General features: G+C 36.4%; 1 protein-coding gene across 11 annotated transcripts in view; it reads right to left on the bottom strand.

Moving 5' to 3' along the window:
* SORBS2 (sorbin and SH3 domain containing 2) overlaps positions 1 to 12,972 on the bottom strand; it is a 299,710-nt gene that overhangs the window by 29,765 nt on the left and 256,973 nt on the right. For all 11 annotated transcript variants that reach the window (XM_078148138.1, XM_078148140.1, XM_078148141.1 and 8 more), the window contains 3 exons: positions 5,709 to 5,823; positions 5,475 to 5,603; positions 4,072 to 4,275 (listed from right to left, as the gene is read on the bottom strand). In XM_078148138.1, coding sequence (XP_078004264.1) covers positions 4,072 to 4,275; positions 5,475 to 5,603; positions 5,709 to 5,823 — 448 coding nt within the window. The remainder of the gene's footprint in view (positions 1 to 4,071; positions 4,276 to 5,474; positions 5,604 to 5,708; positions 5,824 to 12,972) is intronic.

The raw sequence follows: 12,972 nt of genomic DNA, 5'->3' as shown, positions 1-12,972 counted from the left end.
AGAGAGAGAGAGAGAGAGAGAGGTAGAAGAGGTGTAATGTTGTACAAAAAAAAAAACCCTGTGTCAGGTTTTGGATTAGAAGGAAGATATTTCAGTGAGAGCAAATGCATGAAATCATTAGCATATGAATCAGAAAAGTTATTTGAAAAGTGAAATTCTATCAGCCTTGGATGGGATCACAAATGTCAAAGGCAAGATAGATGTGAATCAGAGTTCATGAAGAAAACTAAAATATCATCTCTTCAGAGCCCTATTTACTGTTTGGTCTCTTCTGAGTTAGTACAGTGAAAAAAAATCTGAAATAACTTCTCAAACCACGGCTAGACTCGTTGAATAGAAACAAAAGGTGAACTCCTTCCTGTAATTTATTAAGCATATGTTTTACCTCTCAGTGTCAATTTTTTTGAACTCATTACTTTTTTACCTTGGGATTTCAAAGTGATTTTTAACTATTTACATACTTTAAAATATTTATGAAGCAGTAGTACATTAAAGGATTTTAAATGAAAAAGATTTCAAAAGCACAAAGAAATGTGATTGGGATTGAAATGAACCCAGAATAGTAAGGTGTCTGCCAAAAAAAACCCAAAACAAAACCAAAAGCATTCCCATATTAGCAAGAGTCTCTTCTTGGGAAGAACTCAAGACTTCTTTATAGAAACACGCTCTTATGTAGTGTAGTTCATACCAAAGAAAATATAGGTTTGCATTTTAGCCATGTTATGTATAAATTTTGGTTATATTTCATAACAGCAGAAATTATTGAGTAATTCTAGAGGTAACCGCCATATTGTTCTATATTACTTTTTTTTATAGTGGTGATGGAAAAGGAAAAAAAATGCCATGTTTTATAACTGTAAATGATCTTAACTAAGGTAAAGAATGGCTTTTTACTGTACCCTGAGTTTGTAAATAAAACACTTTACAGAAGGGAGTTAGTTGAATACTTTCTGGTTCATAATTTAGTTTCACATTTTATTCACTGTAAGTGGATGGCTCTTCTCTAAGCTTCTTGGACCTTGACAGCGTTGTATTCTCTAAGACAAAGGGTGCTTTAATCTACATTCATTTGACTATATTTCACTCTAAATATTAATGGTACAGTCTAGGATGATCTCCACTGAAGTCCTGTGGTGTCTCCTTACTGCGTAGATATGATCTGGGCTTCTTGAAGGATATTTCAGAGCACTGAATCGATATTTCAGTTTGTCCTACTACATTGGAAAGACTCAGTACAGGTCAAGCACCAGCCGAGCTCAGTCTGAAGGGTTCGACACCAGTAGGGTGGTCAACAAGTGATGAAGTTTTTGGGGACTCTGCCAGCTCATGAAAATTCTAACAGGTGTTTCTTCAGACTATAGCTACAAATATTTTAAAGTTTGTGAACATGTTCTATTCCTAACTGTAGCTATTAAAAGACTATCTAAATTCCTAATCATATAAACTTTAAAATCTAGTCTAAGGAATAACTTTGAAATCTGATTTTAAAAGGCCTCAAAACAATTCAATGCAAAAAAAAAATTCAAGGAAAATTGTGTGGGAAGGGATTTCACAAGTCATCCATTCTAATCCATACCTGAATAAATAGCACCTCCACACATCCCTCCCAGTGGTTCTTTAGTCTCTAATTCAAGACCTTCAGTAAGGGGGAATCTATTGCTTTTTCTTGAAGCCCAGTCTGCTTCTAGATAACTAAACATTAGGAACTTTCCCCCTATATCAAGTCATAATTAGCTTATGGGCAACTTCTTCTACCTATTACTTGTATATCAATTCACTGGGACCAAGAAAAATAGATCAAATCTCTCTTTCATATGACATTCCTTCAATTAAATTTGAAGGCTGTTATCATGTGCCCTCTAAGTCTTTTCTTCAGGCTAAATACCCTCAGTTCCTTCATTTAATCCCCTTGGTTGTATAGTTCCTCATCATCTTGGTCTCCTCTTTGTCTGGTTTTGCTGCCATTAACTAAGATATTCTAAGACTGTAAATGTTAGAAGCTGTGCACAGAGATATTTTTTTCCCTCCCCTTAAAAACAGACTTAGTAATATGAAACTAACTCCTTTACCAGACACACCTATTCCCTACCACTGAAAGACTGAGTTTTTAAGTCAAAGAGTATTACCTTTTCTTTTTCTTTCAAAGTTAGGGACTATTGTACTTGGAAAGGGAAAGTCCCTTAATAGTTTTTGGGAGTAGATTACAGAAACTAAAATTTAATTGACTAAGCCCTTAAACTCCATCAATCATAATGTAATTATCATATAAAAACATAGGAGAGCTTTTCCTGGGGCTCAAGACCAGTTATAGGTACATGTTAGAATAGATTCTCTCTAAGCCCCTCATTCCTGTACTCCAGGGTAATTCTCCTAGGATAATGACTCCACGTTCATGGGTCCTGCCATAGCAATGTTGTTTTTAACAACATTTATATCCTTATCAATTTAATCACACTAGATTTTTTTTTTATCCACACCATTTACTGAGTCTCAATCCTGATTGAAAAATGAAAGGTCAATTATTTAACTAAAAACATAGCTACCACCAAATAACCTGAGAAATACCAAAAGTGCCTTGGAATCAATTCTTTGAGAATGTTAAGTTATATACATGGAGGTTATGAAAAAGAGGTAGAAATTCCTGTGCTACTTAACACAATGCCTGGTGTATAGTATGTGCTCCTTTTTGTTGTTGTTGACTCATTTCAGTCATTTCTGACTCTTCATGACTCCATTTGGAGTTTTCTTGGAGTGGTTTGCCATTGTAGTTGCTTAATAACTGTTTATTGACTGACAAAAATAAAGAATGGGAACATGCAGTCATTTGATTCCTTACAGAGTTTTTTTTCCCCCCACCCTCTAACTTATCTCTCATCCTATTCTTCCTCCATTCTTCCAGATTAATCTCCCAGATTAATTTTCTATATGTACAGATATCATCATGCCACTCCCCTGATCTACTTTGGTAGATTCCTACTCTTTCCTGCTAAATAAAAACAAAACCCTCAACCTGGCATTCAAGTTTGGCACCATCATACTTATCCTATCACTTCCTGCCATGTACAGGAAGCTACAGCCAAAATGAACTACTCCCCTTTCCCCATTCACATACATCACTTTTCTGGGTCTGTGCTGTTCTCTATGCATGGAATGTCTTCTCTTCCTTTGGACTGCCTACCCATCCTTTAAAATCCAACTCAACTCTTCCATGAAGACTAACTTGATTTCTCCATCAAGAAAAAAAACATTTTCCACTAAGCCTTCATGTCTCTTCCCCTCCTCCCTCCCATTTGAACCTCATGTATTATTTTGGAAATTAAAGTTATTTTTATTTATCACATTTGCTCCTGCTCCAAGGGGAGAAATGACTATATCATATCAACACCTTGTTCTCTGAGCACATTGCAGACTTGGCAACTGTTGAACTGCACTGAATTTGTTGAACATAAACATGAATTAACAAAATAAGTTCTTTATGACTAAAAAACAAAATGTAGCAGCACAAAAGTAAAATTCTAATGAGTAAAGCCATGAAGTAGATCTCCTATCCTACTTCCATCATGGATAATCAACACAAGTCAGTGTCCCTAAAGCTAGATCACAGTTTTCATTATAAGAATGAGCAAATGGGGTTTTTAAATACCTAAGAACCTCTCCATTCAAATACATGAGTTTGTAAGTACAAATAGGAATCTAATGGTTCATTTATTATGCCTTTCTGTATGTGTTCACAACAATCATATCCTTTTTTTGATAAACCATTTTCTTGGTCACCAGACTGGTGTCTACGGAAAATGCTTTGGAAAACAAAAGAAAATCCATATATATATATATATAATATATTATATATATATATATATATATATATATATATATATATATATATATATCTCCAAGGTATGTGTAATAAACACCTATTTTACAAGGATACTTGATACTATAATATAATGTTCTGATTGTTATTATACATATGAATAATTTATCTGGACCCATATGTTTAAGTTACCAGTCTTTCCCCATGTAAAACTGATCTATTCAAGATTGCACTATCATCATGTTATCTCTTCTTACCTTATTTGAACTTAAGCTGTGTATCCTGTCACTAGAATAGCTGTGGGGTATTGGAGGGTCAGGATAATCATCAGCACTTTTTGTGATATTCTTTTTGATGACTTCTACATAGGAAACAGGGAAGATGCCTTGTCTGTTGGTTCCTGGTATTTTACCTTCATACCAATTTTGATCAACTCTTTTAAGAAGAATGACTCTATCTCCCTGTAATTAAAATATACAAAATGCATAACTATTTGTGTACTAAGTAAGAAAAAAACTAGGCAAGTAGATCAGTGGAATAGACTGAATAATCATGATTAAAAATAAATACTCCTAGCAATTAATGTTTGATAAACACAAGAGCACTAAATGGGACTCCTTATTCAACAGGAACTTCTGGGAAATCTGGAAAATGGTTCAGACCAGTATCTTATACCTTATGCCACAATTAATTTCAATGGGATAAAAATTGAAACTTAAAAAGTCATATCATAAAAATTGTAGGAGAAAGGGTATATCTTTCACAGTTATGGACTAGAGAAATTGCACAGCCAGATAAGGCACAAAAAGGATCATAAAAACAAAATGGAAATATTGATTATGCAAAATTTTAAAACATATTTTGCATAAATGAAGTCAATGAAGCTAAAATCAGAAGATATATTTATATAATATACATTCACATGTAAAAATTTTTTTGCATCACATAACCCTGATAAATTAAAGCCTGACATCCAAAACCTGTAGGGAATTGATACAAATATGCATATATATGTATATAATGTGTGTATGCATACACACCTATATATTAGACAATTTTCCCAATAAACATGTTCAATGAACACAATTTCCAAAAAAAACCAACTATCAATGACTTCTAAAGTGATTTAAATAAATAATAGGAGAAATGCAAATTAAAACACCACAACTAGTTAAAGATGCAAAATAAGAAAACTCATTGTTAGAAGGGGATGATAAAAAGCTGGGAATTAAATATGTCCAACAATTGGAGAAAGGTTGCAAAAAGTACAGTACGTCAGTATAATGGCATATTGTTGTGTTGTAAAGGATGATGAATATAAAAACTGCAGAGAAACATGAGAAAATTTATGTGAAGTGATTATAGAATAAGGAAAATGAGTCCAAAAGAACAAATTACATGAATTTAATGATGCAATCACTTCTATTAAGTTGTTGCATTTTTAATGGATTTCATTGAAAAGAGAATAATGAGAACTCATGGGTAGAAATCTTAAGATTATTAATGAATTGGTGGGTATTTAAATAGGGTAACCTGATTTGTGAATTTGAATTTTGAGATTTAAATAAATATAACATTGATATAAAACTTTTAATGTGGATTATGTTTTAAATAATATTTAGCCATATTGAATTCATTAATGAGGGAAAATTTTTAATACCTTTCTCAGGGATAACTCCACATTTGTATCTGCATTAAAATTGTATTTGGCTATAGCTTCTCCAATTTCTCCAAGCTGAGCTGGGGGTGGTGGTCTTGCAGGTTGAGCTTTTTCTGGAGGGCTGAGTTTCTAAAATGAGAACAGTTACTTCTGCATGAATATGTGTTATTTCTGCACCAAACAGATATCTCCCTCCTTGCTCATTAATCCAAGAGAAAAGAAGAACAGACAAACCTCTACATAAGAGATTGGAAATATCCCTACTCGTCCATGGTGCTCTCCCTCATACCAATTTTGATCAATTTTCCTGAGGATGTAGACAGTGTCCCCTTTCTTAAATGACAATTCCCTGCAATAGACATTTTCAAATGATTAGGTCTTTAGTTTTACAATTGATTATATACATATCAATGGTTCTCCAAACCTTTATATAACTTGTCCAGTGTGTTAACACACTGGCAAGCCCAGGTAGTTAAGCATTTCCCTCCTAACAATTTATGAGGCATATAAATCATTTTAGACATAATTTCAACTACATTATCACACACACACACACACAGACACACACACACACATACAAAATGCCAAATGATGTTTCATGTGTTGTTTGCTCAGTCAACTAACACCTATGAGCCAAGCTCTTTTCTAAATTCCGGGAATACAAATAAAAGGGCAAAAGAAAATCTTTGTTCTCAAGGAGTTCATTGAGATTGATACACACATATAAAGGTGTATATATACATATATATATATATATATATATACACACACACTTATATGTATTTATGTATATATACACACGTATCCATATATGAACATATTTTATTTATATTATATACATGACACTCTAATTTGCTAATAGTGCCTAATAAGCAACCATCAGATTCAGAATAAAAATTTAACACACAAAAATGCACTAATCTGCTAATATTATCTGGTTGATAATAATAATAACCAGCATACACACACACACACACACACACACACACACACACATTAAGGCTTACAAAATATTTTATGTAACAAGAATCATGTGATGAAACCTTGAATTTTGTTTTATTTCAACAGCTTACTAAGAAATATGCGTGTTAAATGCAAAGTGGTACTACAGATTACATGTGTTTTCTTTATGCTTTCCATCTTGTTCAAAACCTGAATGTTTCATAAAAATCTTTTTTTTTTGGTTTTCAGTTTTCAGTTTTTCAATACTCAATTTAACCAATACTTATTATCTACTGCTAATAATAACAGCTCATGTTTACATTGTGCTTTAAGATTTACAAAGCACTTTTCTCATGACCACCCTGCAAAGCAAGTAGTACAAATATTATTTTCCCATTTTACAGATGGAGTCCCCAGATATTAAATGACTTGGTCAAAGCCAGGTCTCTTGACTCTGAATCCAGCACTGTTTCCATTTTACCATTTGCAAGACACTATACTAGGTTCTCCAGGGGTTTCCAGAGTGAGTCAGAGAGTTAGACCAGCCCTCAGAGGTCACCCAGTCCAACCTATACCTGAATAGTAAAGGCCTTTATGACATACTCAACAAGTGAGGTCCGCCTTTGCTAGAAGACAAGGAAGAACACATTACCCAAGGCAGCCCACTTTTCTTTGAATAGCACCGATTTTTAGGAAGCTTCTCCTTAGGTCAAGCTCACATCTACTTCTTCAAATCTTCTCCCCCTCACTAGCTCTTCCCTCTGTTAGAGTCATTCATATCCCTCTTCCACATTACATTACTGTGATACAAGGCAGAATACAGCATGTACCATGGTGGGGAGAGGAAAAGAAACAAACATTTATTAAGTGCTTACTATGTGTCAGGCACTGTGCTAAGTGCTTTACAAATATTGCTTTATTGATCCTCACAATACCCTGGGAGAGAGATGATATTTCTATCCCCATTTTACAGTTGAAGAAACTGAGGCAAGCAGCATTTAAGTGACTTGCCTAGAGTTACACAATTAGTAAGTGTTTGAGTTTGTATTTGAATCTAAACTCAGTGCTGTATCCATTGCACCACCTAGCTGTCATAGGAGAATGCTATGGGTGCAGTGGGAATTCAGAAGTGGGAAAGACTACGTCAGATTGCAAGGAGATTAGAGATGGAAGAATGTTTCACGTAAGGGGTGACTTTTAAATTAGACCTTAAGGGAATGAGTTGGATATGGAGGAAGAAGCAACATGCAGAAGGCAGTGAAGGTTGTACAGTAGCAAGTACTCTAGTTTCAAAGAAACACGGGCTATTGATAGGAAGAGAAGGCTAGAGAGACTGGCTGGGGCTCTTGTTGTTGGTGTTTGTCCTTCACTTTTAAAGATGACCAATGACATCATGGGGTGAACTGGATTTAAGTGAGGCAGAGTTGCACAAAATCGTCAGCCTCATTCTCTCTTCCAGGGTCATAGGAGCCCGAGGCAAAACAAAAGTCAGGACTGGCAATGGCCCAGGATGCAGTGGAAGACCTTGGTGTTTTTGATGTCTAAGCACTCCATAGTGCCATAGTATGGAGGGCTTCGAATGGCTAGTTGAGGAGTCTGGATATAGCTTTGTAGGCAGTGAGTCTATAGTGAACCATTGAAGGTTTCTGTGATATCTTTTTTTTTTAATTTTTAAGCAGTTGGGGCTAAGTAACTTGCCCAGGGTCACACAGCTAGTAAGTATCAAGTGTTTGGTCTGAGGCCAGATTTGAACTCAGGTCCTTCTGACTTCAGGGCTGGTGCTCTATCTACTGCGCCACCTAGCTGTCTCTATGAGATATCTTTTAGAAGGGCTTATACAGGATTGTGTAGGAATGGTTTTACCAGCCTGCCATTCCTGCTCTTTTTGTTGTGCCATTCTTCAACCTGGAACACCAGAGGCTATGCCTAGGTATGTGAATCCTAGAGCCACTCAACTCTGCCTTCCCTGGGAAGACGGTATTCCTATTTATCCCAAACACTTTCTGCCCTGCAGCTGCATGCTTCTTTCCCTTCTACCTCTTTCTCTGGGACTTATTTTCAAATCTGTGTGTCTGTCTATCTCTGTATCTAACTCTCTGTCTCTCTATCCATCTACCTATCCACACTGATACCATTTCATCTGGAACAAGGGGGAGTTAATGGCTGGCTGGCTGTATAGTTTCCCTTACCATATTTATGATTTCCCAAACCATAACTTTTTACCTGACCACCACTGTCCTCTTCTTTGTCCCATTAGAGTATAAGCTCTTAAAGAGCAAGGACAATCTTAATTTTAATATTTATACCCCCATTGCTTAGCACAATGTTTGGAACATATTAAGGCCTTAATACATGTTTTTTCACTGGAATAGTTAATCAATCCATTAATAAATATTTATTAAGCACCTATTATATTGAGAAACTATAGGCAGTGAGACCAGATAAGTATTTTTTAAAATTGCTTCCAGGGGTGGGGAACCTGTGGCCTTGAGGCCACATATAGCCTTCTAGGTTCTTGGGTGTGGCCTTTTGACTGAGTCCAAGTTTTACAGGGCAAATCCTTTTATTATGAGGATGTGATGGCAACGGGAATAGAAAGGAGGAGACCAATGGAAAAAAGCAGAGGGGGAAGATAATGACCTGGACAACACCAGGCTGATGAGGCCAATGGTGGGGAGAGTTTCATGAAGGAAGGCAATAATATTGAATACAGCAGAGCAGAGAGGTTGGGGAGGACAAAACCTGAATGATTGATGGTGCTGGAAGGTAGGAGGTCAATTCTGACCTTGGAAAGAAAAGTTTCAGTTACAGAGAGAGGACAGGGAAGCATTAGACTTGGCCTTCAACAAGTTTGGGAGTTAATGGAAGGAAAGAGCTATTTTGGAAGCCTGAAGAAACAGCAGAGCCAAAGGAAGATTTTTTGTTTTTACAAGATTAATCTGGTGTCCTGTTTAAGCTGCTGCTTTAGCTGACCCTATGAGAACTCCTTCATAAATAACAACCTATCCTTCTTTATCTGTTTGGAAGTCATCCTAATTTCAAAATATATCACTCAGTGAATATTTTTTCATTTGTTAAAATTCCTCAGATAAGGTGAAGAAAAAAATCCTTTACAGCTCATTTGTCTTTTTGGTACAGAAGATATTAAAACACACACAGAATCTTCTCTTTGCCTTCATTCCTGTTAGAGACACTTCCATTTAGGAGAAGATGAAGCTTCCAGTGGGCTTCAGTAATTGAAATACTTTGTAATCCTATGCATTTTATGTATTCAAAAATATTACTATAGGAAGGTCTATGGCTTCACCAGATAGCCAGAAGGGTCCATGACACAAGATAGGTTAAAAAAAAACAAACCCTGGTTTAGACTGATTATTTATGACCCTTCAAATTCAATCATGTAGTCATGTGACAACTCCTACATCATTAAAAAATGGGGATAAGCACTTGAAAAGGATATAATTCTTAAATGTAGGGTTGCATTTTGGATACTCATTGAGAATCAGCAGGACGTAACCTTCATCTCAGTATGATATGACTGAGTGTGGATAGATTTTTTTAAGGTCCTTAAAATAAAGGTGAGGGTCATTTAATATAATTTAATGGAAAGGGTTTCCTATTACAAATAGCTAATTTTGTGGGAATCATGGGTTAATTAACTTTTTATAGCAAGACAGTGATTGCTTTTATAAAATCAAATGATTGTTGAAGAATAAGTAGGATAGTTTTAACAACATATTTATCATCCCAATGTAACTGATTAAAATGATACATTCCAGATGTTTCTCTAATGGGTTTTACTGTTCAATGGTCAAGCTATAGATTTTAACATAATTCAAATTTAAATATAATTAAAAGTTAAATGTTATAATCCAGCTTCTGGATATGGCTAAGGCAGAGAATGCCAGATAGTTGTATCTATAAAGTAATTTAAATGCAAAGTATCAAAATGGGTTTGAGTTTTCCTATTCGAATGTTAATAAATGTCTTTGCTTTCCTTTTTATTTACAGTGCTAAGCACAAAGCCTGGCATATAGTAAACACTCGATAAATACTTGTTGACTGCCTAATAGCTGTTTCATTTTCTAAGCTATAATGTAATAAAATATCTTTTTTTATCATGTTTTTGGCAGAAAACTTGATGAAAATGTCTCGAATACTGCTTAATAAAATTGATGTTATAGGGAAAAATTTTTTTAGTAGGCTGAATCAAAGAAAACTGGATTTGGTACCCGAGAACCTTGGGTTCAAATCATAGTCTTATTACTGAGTGTGTGACCCTGGGCAAGTCATTATCTCCTCTGAGTCTGTATTCTTATCAGGAAAATGAGGTAATTGGATTACTAAGACTCCTAAGCTTAGGTTCTATCTCCAGTGTTAACCTTTTCCCCGTTTTTAGCTGTTAATTTACTTTATATTTCCTTGTCTCAAATTCCCTTGTTTTACCTCATCTGTGTATAAGCTGAATAAGAACATATGTTCTTAATCGTATAAGTTCCTTGAAAGCTGGCTCGTTTAATTTTTTTTTGCCTTTGTATCGCAGTGTGCCTAGTGCATAGTGGACAAAGTAGCTAGTGAACACTTAATGGCTAGTGGATACTTAGTAGCTAATATTTATACAGCACTTCAATGTTTAGGTCAGCTCATCTGAAGCCAAGGATAGTTCATTCCTTTCTCCATTCCTTCCTTCCTCTTTTTCTCTTTCTTCTGTTCTTCCTTTCTTTCCTTCCTTCCTTCCCTCCTTCCTTTCTTATCCCCCACTGGGTGGAACAGGATCTTGCATGTATGGAGCAGATGTTTACTCAATTGAAAGTAATTGGCTAGATAGCATCAAAAATCCCTTCAGGTATTAAGTCCTGTTAATCCTGCTGTATAAAAGCCAGATAGCAGGTTTAAGAATTGATTAACACACACACACACACACACACACACACACACACACACACACACACACACACACACACACACACATCTGTGATTTCTTTGGTGAAGGGAATTCCTGGTATGGACATTCCCACATTCACTTTACAGATAAGGGTCAGTGCCTGTCCAGCAACTGGTGCTTTGGGAAATCACTTGGAGCACTGAGAGTTTAAGTGACTTGTCCATGGTTATACAAGATAGTGTGTATGACCAGCAGAATTTGAACTCGGGTCTTCCTGAATCTCAGGCTAATTCTCTATCCATCCCACCATGCTATGGCTTGAGAATAGAAGCTTAATCCTAATTTGATTTGTTTAACACATTCCAGCAGAGTCATTCTTACATCCCCTTGTTTAATATTTTGATTCCTTTTTCTGTGACGAAGATGAGGAGGGACTAAAGGATGAACTGGTGTTATTTGTTATGAAGAAGATAACACTGGGAGATATTTCAGTCTCAGCTATATAAACATATAGGGAATAGTGACCATCTGTTCCATCTCTACTGCAGACAGTACAAAATCGCAGGGAAGGATTTAAAATAAGTGGAAGAATTCCATCCCAGTGAGGACTGTTAAATATTGGAATGGGTTTTCTGGGTGGCTATGAGATCTACTCATTCCCCTGGAGATTTCTAAAAGCAGATAAATTACTTTCTCCCTTGGAAGGATTAGGTATAGCCCTGCTTGAGGAATTCACAGGATTTAGAGAGGATGTAGTCATCTCCCCAAATAAATGACCTGCTAGCCCTAAGATTGTGTGGCATGGCAACCCAGTGCAGGAAAGAGGTGCTAAGGAGCTGCCAAGAAAAGACTGAAGGGGCCCCTTTAAGGAGAAAGGCACATCTGGAGAAGGTGGGAAAAGAAAGAAAAAGCATAGATTTTCTTAATGCTTCTTGGGAAGCTTTCAGGGCATACCCTAAAGGGATGGGGAACCTGCGGCCTCTAGGCCATATGTGGCCCTCTAGGTCCTCAAGCACGGCCCTTTGACTGAATCCAAACTTCACAGAACAAATCCTTTTATTAAGGAGATTTGTTCTGTGAAGTTTGGATTCAAAGGGCCACACCTGAGGAGCTAGAGGGCCATGTGTGGCCTCATGGCCGCAGGTTCTCTACTCCTGCCCTAGAATAACAAGACACGACCAGCTTCTGCCCATGGCAGCTAGGTGGCATAGAGGACAGAGCACCAGTCCTGAAGTCAGGAGGCCCCGAGTTCAAATTCAGCCTGAGACACTTACTGTGTGACCCTGGGCAAGTCACTTAACCCTGTTTGTCTCAGTTTCCTCATCTGTAAAATGAGCTTGAGAAGGAAATGACAAACCACTCCAGTGTCTTTGCCAAGAAAACCCCAAATGGGGTCAAAAAGCACAGGACATGACTGAAATGACTCAACAGGTATTATCTCTCTGCATCTTTGCAGCAAGCCCGCAGTCTACACTGACCATTGGTTTTGGTCTGTAGGTGTTTGCAGGAGTTTCAGCAGTGCCTTGCTTTTCATAGAGCAGACACTCTATGCATACCTTTCCAAACAGTACTTAATTATAAGTCAGTTTAAAAATACCGATCTCATACCTTGTCCTAGAATTTAATTACAAGAGACTGAGCCAGATTATGCTGGACAGAGAATTTTTGAGA

This window comes from Phascolarctos cinereus, unplaced genomic scaffold, assembly GCF_003287225.1.
Source record: "Phascolarctos cinereus isolate Bilbo 61053 unplaced genomic scaffold, phaCin_HiC Scaffold_9;HRSCAF=440, whole genome shotgun sequence".
Taxonomy (NCBI): domain Eukaryota; kingdom Metazoa; phylum Chordata; class Mammalia; order Diprotodontia; family Phascolarctidae; genus Phascolarctos; species Phascolarctos cinereus.
This window is presented reverse-complemented; position numbering and strand designations above follow the sequence as displayed.